Source organism: Myxine glutinosa, chromosome 5 (assembly GCF_964187855.1).
Source record: "Myxine glutinosa chromosome 5, kmMyxGlut1.1, whole genome shotgun sequence".
NCBI lineage: Eukaryota > Metazoa > Chordata > Myxini > Myxiniformes > Myxinidae > Myxine > Myxine glutinosa.
Window position 1 is genome coordinate 29,592,892 of NC_136265.1, and position 27,683 is coordinate 29,620,574.

Sequence of the window (27,683 nt, forward strand, 5' to 3'; positions counted from 1 at the left end):
ACAGTGGATCTTAAGGTGGTAGAGACATACAATGACGATGTCATCATCCATCCCATGGCCTTAAGATAATCCGTCCTTTCTTTACGAGGCTCACCAATGCCAAATTGACCGTAAATCTGGAAAAATCTGAATTTGCTAAAGCACGGTTTGTGCTGTGGGTCAAGGTCAGGTACAGCCGGTGAAAGCCAAAGTGTGAAGCCATTGATAGCTTGACAGCACCTGGAAGTAAAAAGGAGCTCACGAGATTCCTGAGTATGGCTGGATGGTATCAGAGATTTTGCAAAAGTTTATCTCACGTTGTTGTCCCTTTGACTATATATATATATATATATATATATATATATATATATATATATATATATATATATATATATATATATATATATATATATATATTCTTTTGTTGTCCCTTTGACTAGTCTTCTCAATAATAAGGCAGAATTTGTGTGGGATGGCAAATGTCAGGCAGCATGCGACAAAGTTAAAGAGATAATTAAAAGTTCTTCAATTCTTGTGGCACCACATTTTCAGAAAAACTTCATATTAGCGGCAGATGCTTGTGTTGTGATGACTGCTTTGCTACAGGAAGATGATGTCGGCATAGATCACCCTATATGCTGTTATTCCAAGAAGTTTGACAAACCCCAAAAGACTTATTCGACAAAAGAAAGATACGCTTCTGCTAGCTTTGCACCAGTTTGAGGTATACTTAGGTACGACTTCTTTTCCAATTGCAGTTTTTACATATCACAATCCTTTAACTTTCCCTCATAAAACGAAGAATAAAAATCAGAGATTGATGAGATGGAGCCTATCTTAATAATCCAACTTGGAAATTAGACACATTAAAGCCAAAGACAATGTAATTGCAGATGCTCTCACAAGATCTGAGTAGCTCTGGGATTATTCCTGTAGTCTGTTGGCAAATATTACTGAGGATAATCTGTTTTTTAATTTGTATTTCTGAATGCTGCTCATGGCTGTGGAAATTTGTTTTTGTTTGTATAAAGGGTAATAAAGTTCTCATTCTGTTCAAACTTTCTTCCTTGAATGGGGAGAGTGTTACGAACCAGTATTTTCATTTAAATGTGCTTTGATGAAGGTTATTTTGGCTGTTAAATTTCCAGTTAAGTCACAACAACAATGGCAACAACAAAAACACAAGACATAAGGATGCCCCAACAGTTTGTGAATGAATGGAGAAGGAACAGATGAGATGAGGAGGAGAAGGCAACGACACTTCACCTGAGCTGTCACGCTTCTTTTCAAGCGGTGAAAATCATTTTAAAACCAACCGACCCAGTGAAGGAGGAATCGTGGGTCTTCTGTATGCCAACCTGGGAAGGGTCAGTGACTCACCTCTTCCATAACCAGGATGGACCAATTTAAACCTGCTGTGTGTTCATCTCTGCTCTCTGGAGATTCAGCTTTGCTTCTATATCATACCCAGTGAGATATTCTTTGCTGAACTCCCTCTACTCATCGAATCTACTTGTCATACATTGCACTGCTGCTGTCTAAGTGACAATTTCAAAGCTTGTATACCCTCGTGCCATTTCAGGTGATTTACGCGCCATTTTTGAGAGGCAGCTCCAATCTCTCCTATCCATTGTTCAAAACAGCTTACAATTCCCATCTTCAAGGTCTCTCATACAACTTTACCTGTGGACTCAGGTTCTTCTCCATGCTTCATTCTCCATGCTTTCACCATCTGAGTACAAGCAAGACGTGACTGACCAGTCGGTTTCATCCCGTGTGCACCCTCCTGACCAGATAATTTCGACCATGCTCACCAACGACCTTTTCACTCTTTTATAACCCACTGGGGTTTACTGTTCAAATTGCTTGCTTGAGATAAGTTGCCACCTCAAGAGTCGTGAGTTAACTTATAACTGCATTGTTGTCTGTGACATTTGTACTTATTTATTTTGTGGATTATTTGGAAAGTGTTACATTTAATGAGTATTATTGTGTTTAAGGCAGACAGTAGGGGTTAATAAATATTCATTATGAAGTTACCCTTCTGTCTCCTTTCCGATGTTGGTTTCACTCTTAAAACAACACCACAGGCACATCAGTATCTTTTTTATTTTCTTCTGTGACACCTTTGGGGTTGGGTTACGATGCACTCTCGGTGCCTTGAGGTTGACACGTCACACTTGTAAATGTTCTGTTTACAATCACATTTAAACTCCTTTTTAACCACAACAACATAATGCTCATCAAATGAAAGAAAGGTTATCCATATGGTCTTTTTCATAAGGCAGTTCACGATTATGTCTTCAAAATCTCTGAGAAAGCGCAAACGTTTTCATAACTAACAAGAATGAAAAAGACGCCAGAAACATAATACATCACTGAAGGACCAAATCGAGAGATCGCAAAAATCGCTGAATTGTTCATCCACCAAATTGTTGATAAATGTCATCCAGCCAAGCACAATAATGGCCGAGGCAGTTACATTTCCAACGGAAGGAAGTGACATTGTTTCTTGGGTATTGTACCTGTAAGATTATCACCGCTTTGCATCACCCTGTAAGGGTCTGTAAGGCCTGTAAGTAACATCACCGCTTTGCACAAAAAAGGTGCAAAAACAGATCCCAGCAACAACAGACCAATCAGCCTTCTCCCAATTATCAGCAAAGTCATGGAATCCATCATTGCTTCAGATATGAAATCTTTCCTCTTCTCCAATGGCTTGATCTCTGATCATCAATTTGGTTTCAGACCTGGACACTCTACTCTGGACATGCTGCTTCTGCTTTCTCAACAATGGATGGAGGTCCTCAATGCCAAACAGGAAATTAGAGCAGTCTCCCTTGACATATCACGTGCCTTCGATATGGTCTGGCACCCCGCTCTGCTCACCAAACTCTCCTCTTTTGGTATCAATGGAAATCTCCACGCATGGCTGGCGGACTTCCTCTCTAGTCGTAGTCAACGTGTGGCCCTGAATGGGTTTCTCTCATCTCCTCTTCCTGTTCAGGCTGGAGTTCCACAAGGCAGTGTTCTGGGCCCTGTGCTTTTTCTGGTCTTCATCAATGATCTCTCTGACTCTCTTGAAAATCCTCTGTATCTCTTTGCTGATGACTCTACTCTCTGTCGCTCCATTCTTCATCCCTCAGATCGGCAGTCTGCTGCCTCCTCACTCTCTGCAGACCTGGACAAAATCACAGACTGGGCAAACAAGTGGAACATGTCTTTCAATCCTGACAAATCCTGACACTCTTACGATGTCTCTCCGAAAAGACCGACTGGACAACCCTCCCATCCACTTTCTGAATAATCCTCTCCAAGAAGTTCTGTCACTCAAGCTTTTGGGTCTCACTATCTGCCATGATCTTTCCTGGGAAAACCACATTTCAAATCTGGCCTCCAAAGCCAGTCGCCGACTGGGCATCCTCCATCGTGCAAAGTCCTTCCTTGGCACACCTGAGCTCCTCACCACATACAAGGCTTTCATCTGCAGCTCAATGGAATACTGCTCTCCCCTCTGGGCTGGTGCTCCTGCCTCACACCTAGCTCGTCTTCACGCTGTTGAAACCAAAGCATTCAGAATCATTGGAATCTCCCGCGATGAAGCTAACTCCAAGGGCCTCTCACTCACTCACCGCAGGCAGGTTGGTGGTCTTTCCATCTTCTACCGACTCCTCTCTGGCCTTGCCCCCCCAGCTCTCTCTGGGCTCTGTCCCGCAAATATTCCTACAGGTCGCACAAGATCTGCCTGCAACCCTCTTATGGTCAAACTGCCAAAATCAAGACTCTCTGCTCACCTTCACTCCTTCATTCCTCTCTTCTCCCGCCTCTGGAACAAACTCCCTCACTCTCTTCAATCCCACTCCACCCTCCAGGTCTTTAAAACTGCTGTTCACCACCATCTCTTATCTTCCCCCATCCAAAACCTTGATCTTTTCTACCCCCGCTAATTTCATCCCAATTCCACTTTTTTGAAATACCAACTTCTGTCCTGGAAGTCCTTGATGTCCTTGTGTTTTATACTTCTCCCTCCACCCCCCCCCCTTCCCACGCCTCCTCCCCCCAAGCCCTCTCCCTTCCACACATCTCCCTGCTCTCAAATGTTGTGTTTGTGTGCTTCCCCTTCTCTCCCCATCTTGTTTTCCGCTCCCTCTTTTTGTGTGTTTTGTTTGTCTGGTTGATTTGTTTGTGAAGTAAATGTTAGCTCTTTCACGAGCCTCAATTCAGTATACAAAAAAAAAAAGAAAAGAGATAACAAAACTAGAACAACACTCGGTAGCGGTAGCGCGCATACCTCCGCCAGGCTGAACAGTTTACGTTTTGTATCCCACCGATAGGCCGGATCTGGATCCGGACTCGTGGTGATCCAAGATCTGTATCCAGACCTGAAACAAATCGAATCAATTCACACTTGTCACATACCCAACCTTGCCCACCAAATTTCATCCAAATCCGTCCACAACTTTTTACGGACAGGGATGAAACATAACCACTGTCCATCGCAGATGGCGGAGGTGATTTTTTTTTTAACGGATTAAAAAAAAGTAACACAACCACAATACACCACGACATATCGTATGACATTTATGTATGCTGAGTGAGAAACTCTCCCGTAAAACTCACTCTGTGTCATAAGGCATCTGTTTATTACACATACACAGGGTAGGGAGGAGTCGGGAGATAGGAAATTGTAAATGGCAACATGGAGAAAAGGAACAGAAGGGAAGAGGATAGTGATATGTCCTGGTTTTACATTGACGATGTAAATGGTTATGTGATTTTGGACATGAGTGGATGTTTATAAAGGAGGTGGACAAAGGAGTAAATTGAGGAAAAGAAGAGAATCTAGGACAGAAGGAGGAGGAGAGGAGATCAGCGGAGTTTGGGAAAGAAGGAAATGAAGATTGAGAGGACATAGGAGTATGGGGAGACAAAAGAAGGGAACGAGCAGAGAAAGGAGAGAAAGTAAATGAAAATTCTGCCATATTGGTGTAAAAAATAGAGAGATGACCCCAAAAGTGAAGGAGAGAATGGTAGCAGAATGTCTGGAGTGAAGACAGAAGGGAAGGGATATTAAGAGAACTAGGAAACTGACTTGTTTGAGGGGGTTGGGGTCGGGGAAGTTTCCCATGTTAATGACCCTCAAAGTAATTTACTGGATGATGACGTCATTGGCATCCAGATCGGGAAAAATAAGTTAACAATTTTTTTTCTCTGATCCAGATCCCGAACTTCACAAAAATCTCATCATTTCGTTCCTGTCACACACCCAACCTGTCCACCAAATTTCGTCCGAGTCCGTCCATAACTGAGATATGTTGTTCACAAACGAACGGGTGAAAACACAACCTCCAACCACCTTCGGTGGCGGAGGTAACAAATTATAAAAAAAAATTGATGGTTTTAAGCAAGCTTGACCTTTTGACCTCAAAAGTTATAGGCTTCAATGACCCAATATTCCCTGCTCAAATTTCAAGTCAATCGGATGAAAATGACGGTTTTATACAACTTTGACCTTTTGACCAAATGATTAATTTGCCTTCTCCATATTCTCATAATAAGGCTTTGTTGAACATTAGATGATAAAAATCAAATGGTAAATTTTAATTTCAGGTCAATTGGATGAAAATTGATAATTCAGGTCATGTTGACCTTTTGAGCAAATTATTAATTTGTCTTCCCTGCATTGTCATAACTAGGACGTGCCCGTACGTGGGTGCCCGTTCCTTGCCAAAAACAAAAAAAAAAATGTCTTCGCCCATGCATGCATGGGCGTGCCCATGGGCCCATGGGCGTGCCCGTAAGTGCGTGATGTGACCGTACAATGAATGTATCGTCCCGACGCCGCAGCTCGGATGGCGCTGCAGTTAATCGGGCCTGTATCGGCAGAGTTATTATAAACGTGTACTACAATCGATCGTACCTTACAGCGTCTGCTCGCCACGTTCAGCATCAGTACGTCGTCACTATGACTATCCATAAGTCCGGAAGTGACGTCCTCATTTGACTGTCTGGAAGGTCGCATATCGCAGTTACGATGAATCGCAAATTAGTTTTAATTAGTTTTAAAACATAGTTTAACGCCAACATAGCGCCAACATAGTTTGCCAACGTGAAATAAATGAATACGCTCTCAAATGTGCCGTCCGAGGCAGAGTCTGTTCGCCACGTTCGGCACACGTGATAGCTCGCTGCTCTCTGATTGGTTGAATCGTTTTTTGGACATAGCTCGGTAACTACTTCTCCGATTAATATGAAACCTTGAAAAGGCACATCCTCAGGTCCCCAGCAATATACCTGGCAAGTTTCAAGTATATCGGACCCGTGGTTGTCGAGAAACAGCGGTCACAGACACACACACACACAGAGATTACTGGAATTATAGATAGACTAGGACGTGCCCGTACGTGGGTGCCCGTGCCCGTGGGTACGTGGGTTACCCGTGGGAGGTAACTGTGATTAGTTTGGTAAATAAATCGCCATAGCTCGGTAACTACTTCTCCGATTACGTGCTTGCCCGTACGTGCGTGCAAAAAAACATGCGTTTACATGCAGTAACGACCACAGAACCCCCCCCCCCCTCTATTTACATGAAATGGTTTGGTCCATTCGCAAAGCCAAAGCGAACGACCACAGAACCCCCCCCCCCCCTCTATTTACATGAAATGGTTCGGTCCATTCGCAAAGCCAAAGCGAACGGCGAACGGCTAAATCGCCATAGCTCAGTAACTACTTCTCCGATTAATATGAAACCTTGAAAAGGCACATCCTCGGGTCCCCAGCAATATACCTGGCAAGTTTCAAGTATATCGGACCCGTGGTTGTCGAGAAACAGCGGTCACAGACAAACACACACACACACACACACACACAGACACACACACACACAGAGATTACTGGAATTATAGATAGATAACGTTTTGTTGAAAATTTGATGCCAATGGGTCTCTTGTGCTAATTAAGGTTTAATGGGGATGGTGTATAAAGATGGTGTTCGGGACTGCTTCAATAGAATTAAACTTCAGGATTTTTTTTAATGACTGTTAAAATAGTTGTTTCATTAAAATGGAAGAACTATATGAACTTGAACACTGGGCGTGGTGTCGTGTTCTCTGAGATCTCTAGTACCTTCGCCACCAAAGGTGGATGGAGGTTGTTTTCACCTCTGTTTGTTACTTGCAAAATCGAAGATTTTTCAAGTATATTGGTCGGTTGTGTTTGTGGTTCTGTCTGTTTGTCTGTTTGTCACCGGCCTACAGGTCACAATTTTCAACCGATCTTCACGAAACTTCACCAAATGGTAGATTTGGTCAAAAGCAAGAAGCCTATTGTTTTTGGGGTCAATAGGTCAAAAGGTCAACATAGGCCAAAGGTCACCAACTTTGCTAAATTTCTAAAATCCTCAATTTTCATCCGATTGACTTGAAATTTGAAGAGGACTTGCATATCTGGTCACTGAATTCAACCACAAATTATATTTTAGGTGAACATAGGCCAAAAGGTCAATATAGGCCAAATTTCTAAAATCCTCAATTTTCATCCAATTGACTTGAAATTTGAAGAGGACTTGCATATCTGGTCACTGAATTCAATCAACAAGTATTTTTGAGAACATAGGCCAAAAGGTCAACATAGGCCAAAAGGTCAACATAGGCCAAATTTCTAAAATCCTCAATTTTTATCCAATTGACTTGAAATTTGAAGAGGACTTGCATATCTGGTCACTGAATTCAACCACCAAGTATATTTGAGGTCAACATAGGCCAAAAGGTCAACATGGGCCACATTTCTAAAATCCTCAATTTTCATCTGATTGACTTGAAATTTGAAGAGGACTTGCATATCTGGTCACTGAATTCAACCACCAAGTATACTTGAGGTCAACATAGGCCAAAAGGTCAACATAGGCCAAATTTCTAAAATCCTCAATTTTCATCCAATTGACTTGAAATTCGAAGAGGGCTTGCATATCTGGTCACTGAATTCAACCACGTATTATATTTTAGGTAAACAGGCCAAAAGGTCAACATAGGCCAAATTTCTAAAATCACCAATTTTCATTTGATTGACTTGAACTTCTAAGAGGATTTATATATATGGTCACTGAATTCAACCACCATCTATTTTTGAGGTCAACATAGGCCAAAAGGTCAACATAGGCCAAATGTTCAATATCCTCAATTTTCATCCGATTGACTTGAAAATTGATCAGCATTTGCACATTGAGTCACTAAATAGGGAAACTAACTATTTTTGAGGTCAAAAAGTCAAAGGTCAACTCAAGGTCAACCTTCCAAAATCATCATTTTTCATCTGAAAAATCGTCACTTTTCATCCTGTTGACCCGAGCTTTGATCAAGATTGTAAATTTTAATCTTCATAAAATGGACAATTTACTGTATCAATGGAAAACTTTTGGGGGGGGGGGGGCGGATTTTGCAAGTATCGTGCTCCGCATGACGTCATCTTGTTTGTCTGTTTGTCACCGGCCTACATGTCACAATTCAAAACCGATCGTCATGAAACTTCACCAAGTTCTATAGGTCGTCCCAATTGAGAAGCCTATTGATTTTGAGGTCAAAGGTCACCTGGAGGTCAAATTTCTAAAATCGCCATTTTAAATCCGATTGACTTGAAAATTGAATAGCATTTGTATATTGGGTCACTAAATTGGGAAATGAAGTATTTTTGAGGTCAAAAGGTCAACTCAGTCAAATTTTAAAAACCATCAATTTTCATCTGAAAAGCCGTCAATTCTCAACCGATTAACTTGAAAATTGAACAGCATCTGCATATCGAGTCAATAAATTGGGAAACATGTTATTTTTGAGGTCAAAAGGTCAACTCAAGGTCAAACTTCCAAAATCATTCATTTTCATCTGAAAACCCATCAATTTTCATCCGATTGACTTGAAAATAGAACAGCATTTGTGTATTGCCCCACTGAATTGGGAAACCAACTATTTTTGAGGTCAAAAGGTCAAAGGTCAACTCAAGGTCAAACTTCTAAAATCATCATTTGTCATCTGAAAAATTGTCACTTTTCATCCTGTTGGCCCGAGCTTTCATCCAGATCGTAAATTTTAATCTTCATGAAATGGACAATTTGCTGTATCAACAACAACCCAACAACAGGCATCTTAAGGCCATTTTCCCTGCAAGATTTTCCCATGCCAATCTCTCCATTTTGCCCTATTTTCTGCATCTCCCCTCGTTAACCCCCTTGCCCGCATTTCTTCTTCGACCATCTTTAGCCAAGTCTTTCTCGGTCTTCCCCGTCCTCTACTTCCTTCTACATTCATTTCCATCACTCTTCTCAACCAGTCACTTTAATCCTTCCTCAACACATGACCAAACCATCTCAACCTGTTCCTCTTCACAGCATCAATCACAGGCTCTATTCCCATCATCTTTCGCAATTCATCATTTGTCTTCCTCTCTCTCAACGATACTCCACACATCCACCGAACCATTCGCATTTCCACCCTTTCCAGCCTTCGTTGCTGCTCTACGTTCATTACCCATGTCTCACTCCCATAAATCATAACACTTCTCACACGTGCAGCATACACCTTTCCCTTCAGCTTCAACGACACTCCCCTCCTCGTCAGCACGCCACTCAGTTCCCGAAACTTCTTCCATGCACATCTCACTCTAGCAACCGTTGCCGAGTCTGATCCACCTTCTCCATTCAGCATGTCTCCTAGGTAACAAAATGTTTTGCATGACCTCTTCTTGTTTGTCTGTTTGTCCGTTTGTTGGTGAACAAAATGTCTCAAAAAGTTGTGCACGGATTCGGACGAAATTTGGTAGCGATGAACAGCATCGGCATCAGTGTAAATTGATGAGGGAAAACTTTTATGTGACAAGGACGAAATGATTAGATTTTGGTAAAAATCCGGTTTCGGATCCGGCTACTAGAATTTTTAAAGTGATTCTTCACCAGTGGTAGATATGGCTAAAAACGATACATAGCAGGATATCTCAAAAAGTTGTGAACGAATTTGGACGAAACTTGGTGATTCGGTTGGGTGTCTGACAAGGAGAAATAGATTCGATTTTGGTGAAGATCTGAATATGGATTCGGATACGAGAATTATTTAATTTTTCAAGTGATTCTTCACCATTGGGAGATAGGGCCAAAAACGCTACATAGCAGGATATCTCAAAAAGTTATGGATGGATTTGGACAAAACTTGGTGAAGAGGTTGTGTGTCTGACAAGGAAGAATCGATTCAATTTCGGTGAAGATCCGGATCCGGCTAGTAGAATTTTTAAGTGATTCTTCACTATTGAGTGACATGGTCAACCAGGCGGAGGTCGCTCGCATGAGTGCCGTTTTAGTTTGTAGATGGTTTAAGCTGAACGTGCCGTTCTAGTTTGTAGATGGTTTAAGCTGAACGTGCCGTTCTAGTTTGTGGATGGTTTAAGCTGAACGTGCCGTTCTAGTTTGTAGATGGTTTAAGCTGAACGTGCCGTTTTAGTTTGTAGATGGTTTAAGCTGAACGTGCCGTTCTAGTTTGTGGATGGTTTAAGCTGAACGTGCCGTTTTAGTTTGTGGATGATTTAAGCTAAACGTGCCGTTCTAGTTTGTGGATGGTTTAAGCTGAACGTGCCGTTTTAGTTTGTAGATGGTTTAAGCTGAACGTGCCGTTTTAGTTTGTAGATGGTTTAAGCTGAACGTGCCGTTCTAGTTTGTGGATGGTTTAAGCTGAACGTGCCGTTTTAGTTTGTAGATGGTTTAAGCTGAACGTGCCGTTTTAGTTTGTAGATGGTTTAAGCTGTACGTGCCGTTTTAGTTTGTGGATGGTTTAAGCTGAACGTGCCGTTCTAGTTTGTAGATGGTTTAAGCTGAACGTGCCGTTCTAGTTTGTGGATGGTTTAAGCTGAACGTGCCGTTCTAGTTTGTAGATGGTTTAAGCTGAACGTGCCGTTTTAGTTTGTAGATGGTTTAACCTGAACGTGCCGTTCTAGTTTGTGGATGGTTTAAGCTGAACGTGCCGTTTTAGTTTGTGGATGATTTAAGCTAAACGTGCCGTTCTAGTTTGTGGATGGTTTAAGCTGAACGTGCCGTTTTAGTTTGTAGATGGTTTAAGCTGAACGTGCCGTTTTAGTTTGTAGATGGTTTAAGCTGAACGTGCCGTTCTAGTTTGTGGATGGTTTAAGCTGAACGTGCCGTTTTAGTTTGTAGATGGTTTAAGCTGAACGTGCCGTTTTAGTTTGTAGATGGTTTAAGCTGTACGTGCCGTTTTAGTTTGTGGATGGTTTAAGCTGAACGTGCAGTTCTAGTTTGTAGATGGTTTAAGCTGAACGTGCCGTTCTAGTTTGTGGATGATTTAAGCTGAACGTGCCGTTCTAGTTTGTCGATGGTTTAAGCTGAACGTGCCGTTCTAGTTTGTGGATGGTTTAAGCTGAACGTGCCGTTTTAGTTTGTGGATGGTTTAAGCTGAACGTGCCGTTCTAGTTTGTAGATGGTTTAAGCTGAACGTGCCGTTTTAGTTTGTGGATGATTTAAGCTAAACGTGCCGTTCTAGTTTGTGGATGGTTTAAGCTGAACGTGCCGTTCTAGTTTGTAGATGGTTTAAGCTGAACGTGCCGTTCTAGTTTGTAGATGGTTTAAGCTGAACGTGCCATTCTAGTTTGTGGATGGTTTAAGCTGAACGTGCCGTTCTAGTTTGTAGATGGTTTAAGCTGAACGTGCCGTTCTAGTTTGTGGATGGTTTAAGCGGAACGTGCCGTTCTAGTTTGTAGATGGTTTAAGCTGAACGTGCCGTTCTAGTTTGTAGATGGTTTAAGCTGAACGTGCCATTCTAGTTTGTGGATGGTTTAAGCTGAACGTGCCATTCTAGTTTGTAGATGGTTTAAGCTGAACGTGCCGTTCTAATTTGTCGATGGTTTAAGGTGAACGTGCCGTTCTAGTTTGTAGATGGTTTAAGCTGAACGTGCCGTTCTAGTTTGTAGATGGTTTAAGCTGAACGTGCAGTTCTAGTTTGTGGATGGTTTAAGCTGAACGTGCCGTTCTAGTTTGTGGATGGTTTAAGCTGAACGTGCCGTTCTAGTTTGTAGATGGTTTAAGCTGAACGTGCCATTCTAGTTTGTGGATGGTTTAAGCTGAACGTGCTGTTCTAGTTTGTAGATGGTTTAAGCTGATAGTGCCGTTCTAGTTTGTAGATGGTTTAAGCTGAACGTGCCGTTCTAGTTTGTAGATGGTTTAAGCTGAACGTGCCGTTCTAGTTTGTAGATGGTTTAAGCTGAACGTGCTGTTCTAGTTTGTAGATGGTTTAAGCTGAACGTGCCGTTCTAGTTTGTAGATGGTTTAAGCTGAACGTGCCATTCTAGTTTGTAGATGGTTTAAGCTGATAGTGCCTTTCTAGTTTGTAGATGGTTTAAGCTGAACGTGCCGTTCTAGTTTGTAGATGGTTTAAGCTGAACTTGCTGTTCTAGTTTGTAGATGGTTTAAGCTGAACGTGCCGTTCTAGTTTGTAGATGGTTTAAGCTGAACGTGCCGTTCTAGTTTGTGGATGGTTTAAGCTGAACGCGCTGTTCTAGTTTGTAGATGGTTTAAGCTGAACGTGCCGTTCTAGTTTGTAGATGGTTTAAGCTGAACGTGCCGTTCTAGTTTGTGGATGGTTTAAGCTGAACGTGCCGTTCTAGTTTGTAGATGGTTTAGGCTGAACGTGCTGTTCTAGTTTGTAGATGGTTTAAGCTGAACGTGCCGTTCTAGTTTGTAGATGGTTTAAGCTGAACGTGCCGTTCTAGTTTGTTGATGGTTTAAGCTGAACGTGCCGTTCTAGTTTGTAGATGGTTTAAGCTGAACGTGCCGTTCTAGTTTGTGGATGGTTTAAGCTGAACGTGCCGTTCTAGTTTGTGGATGGTTTAAGCTGAACGTGCCGTTCTAGTTTGTAGATGGTTTAAGCTGAACGTGCCGTTCTAGTTTGTTGATGGTTTAAGCTGAACGTGCCGTTCTAGTTTGTAGATGGTTTAAGCTGAACGTGCCGTTCTAGTTTGTGGATGGTTTAAGCTGAACGTGCCGTTCTAGTTTGTTGATGGTTTAAGCTGAACGTGCCGTTCTAGTTTGTAGATGGTTTAAGCTGAACGTGCCGTTCTAGTTACCTTCGCAAAAGCGGAAGGTTATGTTTTGATCGCTGTGTATTTATTTGTATGTCTGTGTGTGTGTGTGTATGTTATTCGCATAACTCAAAAAGTATTCAACCGAATTGCATGAAATTTGGTGGGATGATTGGTTATTATACGGGACACATTTGATTAGATTTTGGGAGCAATCGGGTCAAAGGTCAAGGTCAAGGTCACGAAAAGGTCAAAATCGTATTTTTACCAAGTACAGAACAGTAGCTGCGGCGAAGGTATGCGCTCTACCGAGTGCCCGTTCTAGTTTGTTGATGGTTTAAGCTGAACGTGCCGTTCTAGTTTGTTGATGGTTTAAGCTGAACGTGCCGTTCTAGTTTGTGGATGGTTTAAGCGAAACGTGCCGTTCTAGTTTGTAGATGGTTTAAGCTGAACGTGCCGTTCTAGTTCCCTTCGCAAAAGCGGAAGGTTATGTTTTGATCGCTGTGTATTTATTTGTATGTCTGTGTGTGTGTGTGTATGTTATTCGCATAACTCAAAAAGTATTCAACCGAATTGCATGAAATTTGGTGGGATGATTGGTTATTATACGGGACACATTTGATTAGATTTTGGGAGCAATCGGGTCAAAGGTCAAGGTCAAGGTCACGAAAAGGTCAAAATCGTATTTTTACCAAGTACAGAACAGTAGCTGCGGCGAAGGTATGCGCTCTACCGAGTGCCCGTTCTAGTTTGTAGATGGTTTAAGCTGAACGTGCCGTTCTAGTTTGTGGATGGTTTAAGCGAAACGTGCCGTTCTAGTTACCTTCGCAAAAGCGGAAGGTTATGTTTTGATCGCTGTGTATTTATTTGTATGTCTGTGTGTGTGTATGTTAATCGCATAACTCAAAAAGTATTCAACCGAATTGCATGAAATTTGGTGGGATGATTGGTTATTATACGGGACACATTTGATTAGATTTTGGGAAACAGATTTGCTCAAATTCTGACTATTTTTAACTCGATCGTATTTCACTCAAAGTTATGAGCGACTGAAGAAGAAGATGTCCATCGAGGACGTCATCACTATAACGCGATCTCCCGCGATCATTTCAACCTCAAAAAAAATTATAATTGCAGATTTGACAATAGATGAGGCATATTAACAAACGAATGAAACAGATTTGCTCAAATTCTGACTATTTTTAACTCGATCGTATTTCACTCAAAGTTATGCGCGACTGAAGAAGAAGATGTCCATCCAGGACGTCATCACTACAACGCAATCTCCCGCGATCATTTCAACCTCAAAAAAAATTATAATTGCAGATTTGTCAAGAGATGAGGCATATTAACAAACGAATGAAACAGATTTGCTCAAATTCTGACTATTTTTAACTCGATCGTATTTCACTCAAAGTTATGAGCGACTGAAGAAGAGGATGTCCATCCAAGACGTCATCACTATAACGCGATCTCCCGCAATCATTTCAACCTCAAATGAAATTCAAATTGCAGATTTGTCAATCGGGGAGGCATATTAACAGACGAATGAAACAGATTTGCTCAAATTCTGATTTTTAAAAATCGATCGCATTTCACATAAAGTTTCACATCGCATACACTCCCATGCCAAGTACAGAACAGTAGCTGCGGCGAAGGTATGCGCTCTACCGAGTGCCCGGATTCTAGTTTGTAGATGGTTTAAGCTGAACGTGCCGTTCTAGTTACCTTCGCAAAAGCGGAAGGTTATGTTTTGATCGCTGTGTATTTATTTGTATGTCTGTGTGTGTGTGTGTATGTTTTTCGCATAACTCAAAAAGTATTCAACCGAATTGCATGAAATTTGGTGGGATGATTGGTTATTATACGGGACACATTTGATTAGATTTTGGGAGCAATCGGGTCAAAGGTCAAGGTCAAGGTCACGAAAAGGTCAAAATCGTATTTTTACCAAGTACAGAACAGTAGCTGCGGCGAAGGTATGCGCTCTACCGAGTGCCCGTTCTAGTTTGTAGATGGTTTAAGCTGAACGTGCCGTTCTAGTTTGTGGATGGTTTAAGCGAAACGTGCCGTTCTAGTTTGTAGATGGTTTAAGCTGAACGTGCCATTCTAGTTACCTTCGCAAAAGCGGAAGGTTATGTTTTGATCGCTGTGTATTTATTTGTATGTCTGTGTGTGTGTGTGTGTGTATGTTATTCGCATAACTCAAAAAGTATTCAACCGAATTGCATGAAATTTGGTGGGATGATTGGTTATTATACGGGACACATTTGATTAGATTTTGGGAGCAATCGGGTCAAAGGTCAAGGTCAAGGTCACGAAAAGGTCAAAATCGTATTTTTACCAAGTACAGAACAGTCGCTGCGGCGAAGGTATGCGCTCTACCGAGTGCCCGTTCTAGTTTGTAGATGGTTTAAGCTGAACGTGCCGTTCTAGTTTGTGGATGGTTTAAGCGAAACGTGCCGTTCTAGTTTGTAGATGGTTTAAGCTGAACGTGCCGTTCTAGTTACCTTCGCAAAAGCGGAAGGTTATGTTTTGATCGCTGTGTATTTATTTGTATGTCTGTGTGTGTGTGTGTGTGTATGTTATTCGCATAACTCAAAAAGTATTCAACCGAATTGCATGAAATTTGGTGGGATGATTGGTTATTATACGGGACACATTTGATTAGATTTTGGGAGCAATCGGGTCAAAGGTCAAGGTCAAGGTCACGAAAAGGTCAAAATCGTATTTTTACCAAGTACAGAACAGTCGCTGCGGCGAAGGTATGCGCTCTACCGAGTGCCCGTTCTAGTTTGTAGATGGTTTAAGCTGAACGTGCCGTTCTAGTTTGTGGATGGTTTAAGCTGAACGCGCTGTTCTAGTTTGTGGATGGTTTAAGCTGAACGTGCCGTTCTAGTTTGTTGATGGTTTAAGCTGAACGTGCCGTTCTAGTTTGTTGATGGTTTAAGCTGAACGTGCCGTTCTAGTTTGTAGATGGTTTAAGCTGAACGTGCCGTTTTAGTTTGTAGATGGTTTAAGCTGAACGTGCCGTTCTAGTTTGTAGATGGTTTAAGCTGAACGTGCCGTTCTAGTTTGTTGATGGTTTAAGCTGAACGTGCCGTTCTAGTTTGTGGATGGTTTAAGCTGAACGTGCCGTTCTAGTTTGTAGATGGTTTAAGCTGAACGTGCCGTTCTAGTTTGTAGATGGTTTAAGCTGAACGTGCCGTTTCTCCCCTTAACCTCCTCCCCATCAGAACGATTCAGTTTCCGTTGTAACGTTGAAGGGAAAATCTGAAACAAAAATCGTGGGTTTAATATTAATTCGAGCAATTCAGGTAAATCGGAGGAATGTTCAACATACATTGTACTTCCGGGTAATCGATACACGTGGTTTAACCTATTTAGTACTTCCGGGGAATCGATACACGTGGTTTAACCTACTTAGTACTTCCGGGTAATCGATACACGGGGTTTAACCTATTTCGTACTTCCGGGGAATCGACACACGTGCTTTAACGTGTCAAGGTATCGTATCGGAATCAAGTTCGTGACCGAGATAAGGTCGGTGAGACCGGAAGGAGGAACCGAACGAGGTTTTGCTTCGTGTTCAGAGTCATGGAGAGAAACCCTCCGAGATGCGTCCACGATCCCAGATACTCGGACTCTGAGTCGGGATCTGATGGAGGGAACAGAGCAGATGATGATGGGATCTGCGAGTTCAAGATCTTGGACGTTTGGAGTCTTGGGGATGGAAGGGAAGTGACGGAGCCCGAATCAGGTACGTGGTTTCCTTGTACAGGTGATTCATTATCTCATTCTCAACACCATCGACATGGTTCCAAGATTGAGAGAAGAAAAACTATGGATCCGCGGTACAGTTACGAGGAAGCGCAGCGACAGACAGAGGGCGGCGCGGCGTAGGCCGGCAGAAGAGGGCGAGGTCTGGAAGTGGGTTGCGCCCCTCCGCCTCTCGTAGGTAAGTGGGTTGCGCCCCTCCGCCTCTCGTAGGGAAGTGGGTTGCGCCCCTCCGCCTCTCGTAGGGAAGTGGGTTGCGCCCCTCCGCCTCTCGTAGGTAAGTGGGTTGCGCCCCTCCACCTCTCGTAGGTAAGTGGGTTGCGCCCCTCCGCCTCTCGTAGGTAAGTGGGTTGCGCCCCTCCGCCTCTCGTAGGTAAGTGGGTTGTGCCCCTCCGCCTCTCGTAGGTAAGTGGGTTGCGCCCCTCCGCCTCTCGTAGGTAAGTGGGTTGCGCCCCTCCACCTCTCGTAGGTAAGTGGGTTGCGCCCCTCCACCTCTCGTAGGTAAGTGGGTTGCGCCCCTCCACCTCTCGTAGGTAAGTGGGTTGCGCCCCTCCACCTCTCGTAGGTAAGTGGGTTGCGCCCCTCCGCCTCTCGTAGGTAAGTGGTTTGCGCCCCTCCGCCTCTCGTAGGTAAGTGGGTTGCGCCCCTCCGCCTCTCGTAGGGAAGTGGGTTGCGCCCCTCCGCCTCTCGTAGGTAAGTGGGTTGCGCCCCTCCACCTCTCGTAGGTAAGTGGGTTTCGCCCCTCCGCCTCTCGTAGGGAAGTGGGTTGCGCCCCTCCGCCTCTCGTAGGGAAGTGGGTTTGCGCTCCTCCGCCTCTCGTAGGTAAGTGGGTTGCGCCCCTCCACCTCTCGTAGGTAAGTGGGTTTCGCCCCTCCGCGCCTCGTAGGGAAGTGGGTTGCGCCCCTCCGCCTCTCGTAGGGAAGTGGGTTGCGCCCCTCCGCCTTTCGTAGGGAAGTGGGTTGCGCCCCTCCGCCTCTCGTAGGGAAGTGGGTTGCGCCCCTCCGCCTCTCGTAGGTAAGTGGGTTGCGCCCCTCTGCCTTTCGTAGGGAAGTGGGTTGCGCCCCTCCGCCTCTCGTAGGGAAGTGGGTTGTGCTCCCTCCTCCTCTCGTAGGGAAGGGGGTTGTGCTCCCTCCTCGAGTCCTCTCGTGAGGAAGTGGGTTGTGCTCCCTCCTCCTCTCGTAGGTAAGTGGGTTGTGCCCCTCCGCCTCTCGTAGGGAAGGGGGTTGTGCTCCCTCCTCTCGTGAGGAAGTGGGTTGTGCTCCCTCCTCCTCTCGTAGGTAAGTGGGTTGTGCCCCTGCTCCTCTCGTAGGGAAGGGGGTTGTGCTCCCTCCTCTCGTGAGGAAGTGGGTTGTGCTCCCTCCTCCTCTCGTAGGGATGTGGGTTGTGCCCCCCTCCTCTCGTAGGGAAGTGGGTTGTGCCCCCCTCCTCTCATAGGGAAGTGGATTGTGCCCCCCTTTTCTCGTATGGAAGTGGATTGTGCCCCCCTCCTCTCGTAGGGAAGTGGGTTGTGCCCCCTCCTCTCATAGGGAAGTGGGTGTGCCCCCCACCCTCCCTTGGTAGGGAAGTGGGGTGCTTCTGTCCCCCACCCCTCCCATGGTATGGAAGTTTGGTGTGCCCCCCTCCCATGGTATGGATGTTTGGTGTGCCCCCACTTCCACGGAAGGGAAATTTGGTGTGCCCCCCCCCTCCCATGGGAGGGGGCAGGTAGTGTGTATCCCCCTTACCTGCCGTCCCCCCTCCCATGTTAGAGAAATAGTGTGTATCCCCCTGCCTTATTAGGAAAGTTTTGCAATTTAAACTTTAATTCATACATTCTAATACACATTTTAATGCAAAATTAAAGCAGAATAATCGTGTTTTCTTGATGAATTTAAGTTGTTTTGGACTTTACATTGTATGACATGTTGTAATGAGTAAAATGTAAACTCGTACTCCGTATCGCACACCCAACCTGTCCACCATGTTTTGTCCGAATGTATCCACAACATTTTGAGATATCCTGTTCACAAACGAACAAACAAACCTTCATTCTCAGAGGTAACTAGAAGGTATTCATAGAATACTTTCCCTGCGCAGTCAACTTAGTGTGAGCCAACTCTTCTATTTTTGAACGTTTCTTTTTTTTTGATCCAATATGGCCGCCAGACCATTAAATATTTTCGTTTAATTATTTATATCTGCCAAACCACGTCACCTATCGCAAATTCCAAAAGGTCATTTCAGTGGAATGATATGCTGAACACGCGGCCTGGTGACTTGGAGCTTCCCTCCCCCCATCGGTGTTTTGTCGGTTTGGGTTATTTCCTTCGCTGTATTGCTTGTTTCTTTTATTTTGTTTTCTCCCCCTCACCTCACCTCCTGAGACAAAGAATTCTATATTGATTCTTTCTCTCCTCCCGGACACGTGCTTGTTCGCTCTCCTCGTCTCGGCTTGTGCCCCACCCCCTGTATCTCGTTTTCTTCCGCCTCTGCTCCTTCTTTCTCAAATCCACGTTCTCGCTTGGAGACTTTTCCCGGATTGTTTTTTCATCGTTCTGTTTGGATATTGTTGGAATATGTTTAAACCGCAGCCGTGATGCTGACGCCCCCCCCCTCCCCCCCTCCCCTCACAGAATTTACATGTTTTAAACGTTTCCCAGTGTGTACCCTGGTCAGAATAGGTACACCGTATCCCTGCGTGTCGTAAGAGACGACTAAGAGGGTTGGCGTCAGGAAGGGCATCCGGCCATAAAAACATTGCCTCAAAAAGAGAACCATGACAATTACAACTACATATGGGCAGGGTGCAGCCCGAAGTGGAGATCGGTTTCTGAGGTTTGGGACATGGAATGTAGGGACAATGACAGGGAGATCAGGAGAAGTGGTGGAAGTATTGGTCAGAAGAAGAGTGGACATATGTTGTGTGCAAGAGACGAGATGGAAGGGAAGTGGTGTGAGAATGGTGAAGGGTAGGCAGGGACAGAAATACAAGTTTGTGTGGCAAGGGTGCCCGGAGGGCGTGAATGGTGTTGGTGTCCTGTTTTCTGAGGAGTTTGTAGACAGTGTGGTGAGTGTGACTCGAGTGAGTGATAGGTTGATGATGGTGAAAATGATGATTGGAAAGCTCTTGGTGAACGTCATCTCGGGATCTGCTCCGCAGGTTGGTCGAAGCGATGAAGAGAAGGACAAGTTCTGGTGTGCGATAGAGAAGCTGATGGAAAATGTGAAAGATGAGGAAGTTGTTGTGGTGGGAGGAGACCTGAATGGACATGTGGGAAGGAGTATGGATGGTTTTGAGGGAGTTCATGGGGGTTACGGATATGGTGTGAGAAATGGAGAAGGTGAAAGGATTTTGGAGTTTGCTGATGGAGCTGATTTGTTGATTTGTAATACTCAGTTCCAGAAAGAGGACAATAAGCTTGTTACATACACGTCAGGTGGGTCGACGACAACCGTTGACTACCTGATGGTGCGTCGGCGAGATAGGGGGCACCTCCGGGACACAAAGGTGATCCCGGGGGAGGAGGCTGTTTCACAGCACCACTTGGTTGTCTGCGACATAAGGGTGAAAGGTGCGAGGAGAGCTCGGCGGGTGAAGTACCAACCGAGAATGAAGGTGTGGAGGTTGAAAGAGGTGAAAGTAAGGGAGGCATTAAAAGAGAGGCTGAGTAGGGTAGAGGATGATGTGGTTGAGCTTGAAAGTGGTTGGATGTCTGAAAGCTAGTCTGTTGGGAGCCATTGGTGAGGTATGTGGATGGACAAAAGGACCACAGAGGCACTCGGAAACATGGTGGTGGGATGTTGAGGTTGGAAAGAGGATTGACGAGAAGAGGAAGAAGTTCAAAGAGTGGCAGAAGGCGAAGGGTACGGGAGCAGAAACAGCAGAGCATGAAAGTTATAAGGCAGCCAGGAAGGCTGCTAAGAAAGAGGTAGCAAAGGCGCAGGAGGCATGTAGGAAAATGTTCGGAGAACGCTTGGATTCGGAAGAGGGTCAGAAAGCAGTATTCAGGATTGCAAAGCACATAGCGAAAGAGAGGTGTGATGTGATGGGGATAAGTTGCTTGAAGGATGAAGTGGGACAAATCGTTGTCGACCCAGATGGAATTAAAGGAAGATGGAAAAGATATATGGAAATGCTGTTGAATACAGAGAATGAATGGGATGGCAACATAGAGAGTAACCCAGTTTTAGGACAGGCAGAGAAGATAACTGAGAAGGAAGTTGAGGAAGCGATAAAAGCAATGAAGAGTGGAAAAGCGGGAGGGCCGACGGGAGTTGTGGGAGATATGTTGAAGGCAGCAGGAAGTTGGGGTGTGAAGAGAATGACAGAGATCTGTAATCTGGTGGTGAAAGAAGGCCGCATTCCATTGGATTGGGAACTGAGTACCCTCATCCCTCTATACAAGGGGAAAGGTGACCCTCTGGAGTGTGGCTCGTACCGAGCGATAAAGTTATTGGAGCATGGAATGAAGGTATTGGAAAGGGTGTTGGAGAGGAGGATAAGGAAGAAAGTGAAGATCGACGAAATGCAGTTTGGATTTATGCCAGGAAGAGGAACGACAGATCCGCTTTTCATTGTGAGGCAGTTGCAGGAGAAGTACATGGATAAGAGGAAGAAGTTGTTTTTTGGGTTTGTTGATCTGGAGAAAGCATTCGATAGGGTTCCACGCAAAGTATTGACATGGGCATTGAGGAAGTTAGGAGTGGAGGAATGGTTGATCAGAGTAGTGATGGCAATGTACAAAAGAGCACGCACAGCTGTAAGGACGAAGGACGGGAACAGTGGTGAGTTTGAGGTGAAGGTGGGAGTGCATCAGGGGTCGGTACTAAGTCCACTACTATTTGTAGCTGTGATGGAGGTGCTGGCTCAGACCGTAAAGGAGGGTTTACCGTGGGAGTTGTTGTATGCAGATGATCTGGTGTTGATTGCGGAAAGTATGGATGGATTGAAGGAAAAGATGAACAAGTGGAAGGAATGTATGGAGACAAAAGGTCTGAAGGTGAATATCGGAAAGACAAAGGTGATGGCAAGTGGTAAAGCATGTGGTGAGGTGGAAAGAACTGGGAAGTGGCCGTGTGCTGTGTGCAGGAAGGGTGTCAGAGTGAACTCCATTCAATGTACAATGTGTGCTGAGTGGGTTCATCAAAAATGTAGTGGTCTGAGAGGGTCATTAACCAGTGTGGCAGCTACATTCAAATGTAAGGTGTGCACAGAGGGAGCTGCAGATGGAGGAAATGTTGAGTTGGATCTTGGAGACGGCGTGAAGCTGGAAGGTGTGAAAACATTTTGCTACCTCGGAGACATGCTGAATGGAGAAGGTGGATCAGACTCGGCAACGGTTGCTCGAGTGAGATGTGCATGGAAGAAGTTTCGGGAACTGAGTGGCGTGCTGATGAGGAGGAGAGTGTCGCTGAAGCTGAAGGGAAAGGTGTATGCTGCATGTGTGAGAAGTGTTATGATTTATGGGAGCGAGACATGGGTAATGAACGTAGAGCAGCAACGAAGGCTGGAAAGGGTGGAAATGCGAATGGTTCGATGGATGTGCGGAGTATCGTTGAGAGAGAGGAAGACAAATGATGAATTGCGAAAGATGATGGGAATATTGCCTGTGATTGATGCTGTGAAGAGGAACAGGTTGAGATGGTTTGGTCATGTATTGAGGAAGGATGAAAGTGACTGGTTGAGAAGAGTGATGGAAGTTAATGTAGAAGGAAGTAGAGGACGGGGAAGACCGAGAAAGACTTGGCTAAAGATGGTGGAAGAAGAAATGCGGGCAAGGGGGTTAACAAGGAGAGATGCAGAAAATAGGGCAAAATGGAGAAGATTGTCATGGGGACCGCAAGGCTAACCCCCGCTCTAGCAGGGAACATGGCCTTAAAATGCATGTTGTTGTTGTTGTTGATATGCTGAACACATCTGTGAAGTTTCCACTCGATAGGATCAAAAATGAGGGAGGAGCTCGGTTTTAAAAGTTTATGCTTAAAAATGTCATAAGTACGAAACCATGTGACGCATGACGTCATGCCCGCTGACTTTTTTTGTTCCTCATGGGTATGCGATTTTGCCTGCAAAGTTTGGCCTCGATCTGTTCAGTCGTTTTGGAGAAAATTGGATTTTAGTAGTTTTTCAGGCTTTTCACTCAAAACAATATGGCGGCCGAACCACGTGACCTACGACGTCATTATAATTTTATTTCTGCCTCAATTTATACCGATAGGATCGAGGAAGTGTAGTGACATTAGCGACAGTCGCGACGTAGCAACAGCGACAGCGAGGAAACGTAGTGTAGCGAAGCGACAAGCGAAGCGAGCGGAGGCTAACCCCCGCTCTCGTGGGGAAAATGGCCTTAAAACGATCATTCATGCATTCATTCCTGAATTTATACCGAGAAGATGCTCAAGAAATTTCATCCTGATCGGATAAAGTCTTTTACTTGTCGAATTACGACGTCATAACGGTGGCACCTATGACGTCATCATTACTCCCGCCAGGGAGTAATGCGTGTGTGTGTGTGTGTGTGTGTGTGTGTGTGTTCGTTCTTGTGTTTGTGAACAAGATATCTGGAAAAGTTCTGAACGGATTTGGATGAAAGTTGGTGTGATGATTGCCCTTGGGATAAGGAAGAATTGATTAGTTTTTGGTGAAGCTCAGGATATTATTCCCGATCCAGGAATTTTTTGAAGGATTTTTTTACCATTGGAAGATAGGGCTCATTTTTTTTTGACATTATCTTCTATATATTCTATATTTAACATTGTGATATGAAAATGGTTTTCATATTTGTTATAAATGTAGTTTAAACTCGTGGTTATGCGTTAGAGCGGTGTATTTATTTAGCAGCGTCGTCTTCAATGTTCATTTTGTTTTTCTAATAAAGACATATTCTGTCATTTTAAAACCACCAAAGTGTGTATTAGGTTTCCCCGTTTCATAAAATGTATCGTTTGATACGTATAATGCTTTAAAACTGTTTTTTTTTTGTTTGTTTGTTTTTTTACCTCAGAAGAGATATCAACATTTAGCTCAGCGAATGTCAGTCGCGGTGTCAGTATTTGATGAACTTAAATAGACTTAGTTCCAGATTTGCCAATGGCTGAGGTATATTAACAAACGAATAAAACAGATTTGGCAAAATTCCAACTTTTTAAAAAAAGATCGCATATTCACCCAGGGTTGTGAGAGGCTGAAGAAGAAACCTCACATGGGCTTCCCAGACAAAATAAATAATTCTGGTTCTGGCTCTGCGAATTTCAGGTTTATTACTCCCGTGAGGGAGTAACGCATTCGATCGTGTGTGTGTGTGTGTGTGTGTGTGTGTGTGTGTGTGTGTGTGTGTGTGTGTGTGTGTGTGTGTGTGTGTGTGTGTGTGTGTGTGTGTGTGTGTGTGTGTGTGTGTGTGTGTGTGTGTGTTCGTGAACAAGATATCTGGAAAAGTTCTGAACGGATTTGGATGAAAGTTGGTGGGATGATTGCCCTTGGGATAAGGAAGAATTGATTAGTTTTTGGTGAAGCTCAGGATATTATTCCGGATCCAGGAATTTCTTTGGGAAATTCTTTTGGGAAAGATTTTTTCTGTTTTACTGCATTAAAGCTTTTATTCTTATTCTTAAATGATGTTTTTCTCCTCTAATTCCGAGATATATCAAAATTAATTCTCTGACAGTAAGGGCTTACTTTCTTTTTCATTTATTGTTTTGGGGAGAGGGGATGTTAAACAAAACGTATTATTCCAACTAAACCCACGGCGGGAGTATGCGCTCTCCTGAGTGGCGTTCTAGTTCACATATGTTATTCCACATGGAGAGTTCTTTGCAATGAGACCTGTCTCAATTATTTATGTGCAGCGGTTTTTGAGATATAGAGGTGCAACGTTTTTTGGTTTTTCCAATATCGCCTGTACCACGTGACCTGTGACGTCATAATATTCACAAAAATATTCTTCAGGAGGAGGCCCTCCTAAGGTGAAAATTTCATGTCAATCGGACCAAAGGTTGCCGAGAAGATGAATTTTTAAAATGCTGACATGGCATGCACTTTACTTTACTGAAATGCAGACACGCACGTACGTACCTGAATGCTAACCCTGCCTTTCGCTTCGCGAGCAGAATAATCGTGAGAAACCGTTGAGGGCATGAGGGCGTGAGAGCGTGAGGGGGTTGTACACACAAATGCTTGAAAATATTTATATTGATGAATTTACAATCTGCTTCCTGTGGCTGCTTCAAATTCACTGCAAGTTGAGCTGACTCTCCTGGGAGGTCCATTGGTTCAATGATGGAAAGACGATGTGGAGTTGATTGTGGAGGGAGGACCATGAGGAAAGACTGTGTCGAGGGATGTTCACAGTAAATTTGGAAGTTTTGATTTTGAGAGATTTGTGGAGATTTTTGGATAGGAATTTTGACCACGGAGGAGGCAGTTGAGAGGAGAGGAGTCACATCCAACTTTCACCGTCAGATCCTCTGGTACTCTTTTTTGTGGTGCATTCGTCACTCCATGAGTGTAAATCAGTCACTATCACTTAAATCACTCCATGCACGTAAATCAGTCACTCCCGCTTCAATCGCTCCATGAGCGAAAATCAGTCGCTCCGTCACTTCAATCGCTCCATGAGCGTAAATCAGTCACTCCATGGCTTCAATCACTCCATGAGCATAAATCGGTCACTCCGTCACTTCAATCACTCCATGAGCGTAAACCAGTCACTCCATCACTTCATTCACTCCATGAGCGTAGATCGGTCACTTCAATCACTCTGTGAGCGTAAATCAGTCACTTCAATCACTCCATGAGCGTAAATCAGTCACTCCATCCCTTCAATCACTCCATGAGCGTAAATCAGTCACTCCGTCACTTCAATCACTCCATGAGCGTAAATCGGTCACTTCAATCACTCTGTGAGTGTAAATCAGTCACTTCAATCACTCCATGAGTGTAATTCAGTCACCCCGTCACTTCAATCACCCGATGAGCGTAAATCAATCACTCTGTCACTTGTCACTCTGTCACTTCAATCACTCCATGAGTGTAAATCAGTCACTCCATCACTTCAATCACTGCATGAGTGTAAATCAGTCACTCCGTCACTTCAATCACTCCATGAATCTGTGGTTTGACTCCACATTAAGTTATTTATCTGAAATAACCTCATTGATTGGGTCCCAGTGTCTATACGTCCGTTAATATTTGACGAAATGACTTCTCACAATCTACCCGACCGATTATGGACCAAAATTGGTACAATGTATCAATCAGGACAACAAGGTCTCGTGGAGTTGTACTCCCCATCCAGATGTGCCCCCGATAGTGGGAGTTAAAGGGGGAGAAGGGGAGGACAGAGACGCCCCATATATTGGTATTGTTACGTTTGTGGGGGTTGGGATACTTTAGTCAAGGTAGATTTGTATAGGGAGGTGCTCCGAATGTCAGGTAGAAACATTGATTTAATAAGTACCTGTTTAGACCGTGTGTTGGGATTAAGTTTGTATGTTCGTCCCCATCACGAGGGGGCAGGGCATGTTATTTAGCTATTTAGGGATTAGCTTAATTAATTCCTTGTAGGTTGTTCCCTCTGTGATTTTTCCCGATGTCCCTTATCGCACCACATTAGACACGAGCTAGAATCGCGCATTTAATGGCACTCAATAATAAAACATTCCGGAAGCAGGACATTGAGCGCGATGGCTGGTAACACCAACTTGGATGATTTTAATCGCCAGGAACGCGACAGTATTTTATTCAAAAATCTTCTTCTGAGAAACCGCCAGACAGATCCAGACAAAACTCCCCACGAGGCATTGGGACCATGCCCTAATCTTAAGTTGTGCTCCTCATGAGCGTATCTCCCTTAAAAGGGGGCCTTGGGCCCCCTCCCTGAATCCTTCATTTTCACGAAAACATCTCCACAACTGTTTGAGCGATACGGACCAAATTTGGTACAATGCATCAAGACAGTAAGTTGTCATGGGGTGATGCTTCCCACATGGATCTGCCTCCCATAAGAGGCTGAAAAGGGGGTGCACCTCAAATTCAGGTGACATATTTTTAAAACCTTCCCAAAAACTGTGGGGAAATAACCGTCAATCCCCCACAGGTTTTTTTTTTGCTGACGACACTCTCTAGGTTTTTTTATTTGTTATTTATTTATTTGTTTGTTTGTTTGTTTGTTTGTTTATTTGCATACACAGTTGAGGCTCATGTAAGAATGAACACGTGTAACACGTGAAACATGAAAACATGCACGGACACATAAAACATACAATTAAGGGAGTGGGAGACAAGAAGGGGAGAGAGAGGAAAACATAGAAGCACTACAACAGCAGAGTACAGGGATGTCGGTAGATCTGTGGAAGAGAGAGGGTTGGGGAGAGGAGGGTCTGTCACACTGTGCCAACCTGTGCCCTGGTGGCGTACTACGGCTTCTCCACATTTTCTTCAAAATGGTTTTGCCACTGTGGCTGTTCTTGTGCCATGGACACATTCAGGGTTCTTGTTCCTGAGATCGGTGCACCATTTTGCACACTGCTGACACCCCTAGGGTGCGTTCACTGAGCCAAAGCTCGTAATCTGATGTAGTGATTTCTGCCTGTGGTAGAAAACGGTATTCTCTCCTTTCGATGTGCTATTCCAACCTCTCCACCCCAGTGTCCTCTCAACACATTTGAAAGGAATAACGACTCCGTTATTTTTGTTCTTCTCCAACCAATTTATTTTGTTTTTCTTCCCTTTTGCTCTCCATTGGTAATTAGTCTCCTACCGGTGTACACCGGAGGGGACTACAGGTTTGCACGCCGTCCGTCAGTCCGTCAGTCCGTCACGCAAAGAACAGTTTTCCGGACTTTTTTTCTAAACGCTTAATGCTAATGATTTCAAACTTGGTACA

The 27,683-nt window shown here is 44.1% G+C and overlaps 1 protein-coding gene across 1 annotated transcript in view; it reads left to right on the forward strand.

Moving 5' to 3' along the window:
- Positions 1 to 16,510: 16,510 nt before the first annotated feature.
- Positions 16,511 to 27,683, forward strand: part of LOC137427766 (uncharacterized) — a 37,240-nt gene continuing 26,067 nt past the window's right edge. The window contains exon 1 of the mRNA XM_068117488.2: positions 16,511 to 16,804. Coding sequence (XP_067973589.2) covers positions 16,642 to 16,804 — 163 coding nt within the window. The 5' untranslated portion in view covers positions 16,511 to 16,641. The remainder of the gene's footprint in view (positions 16,805 to 27,683) is intronic.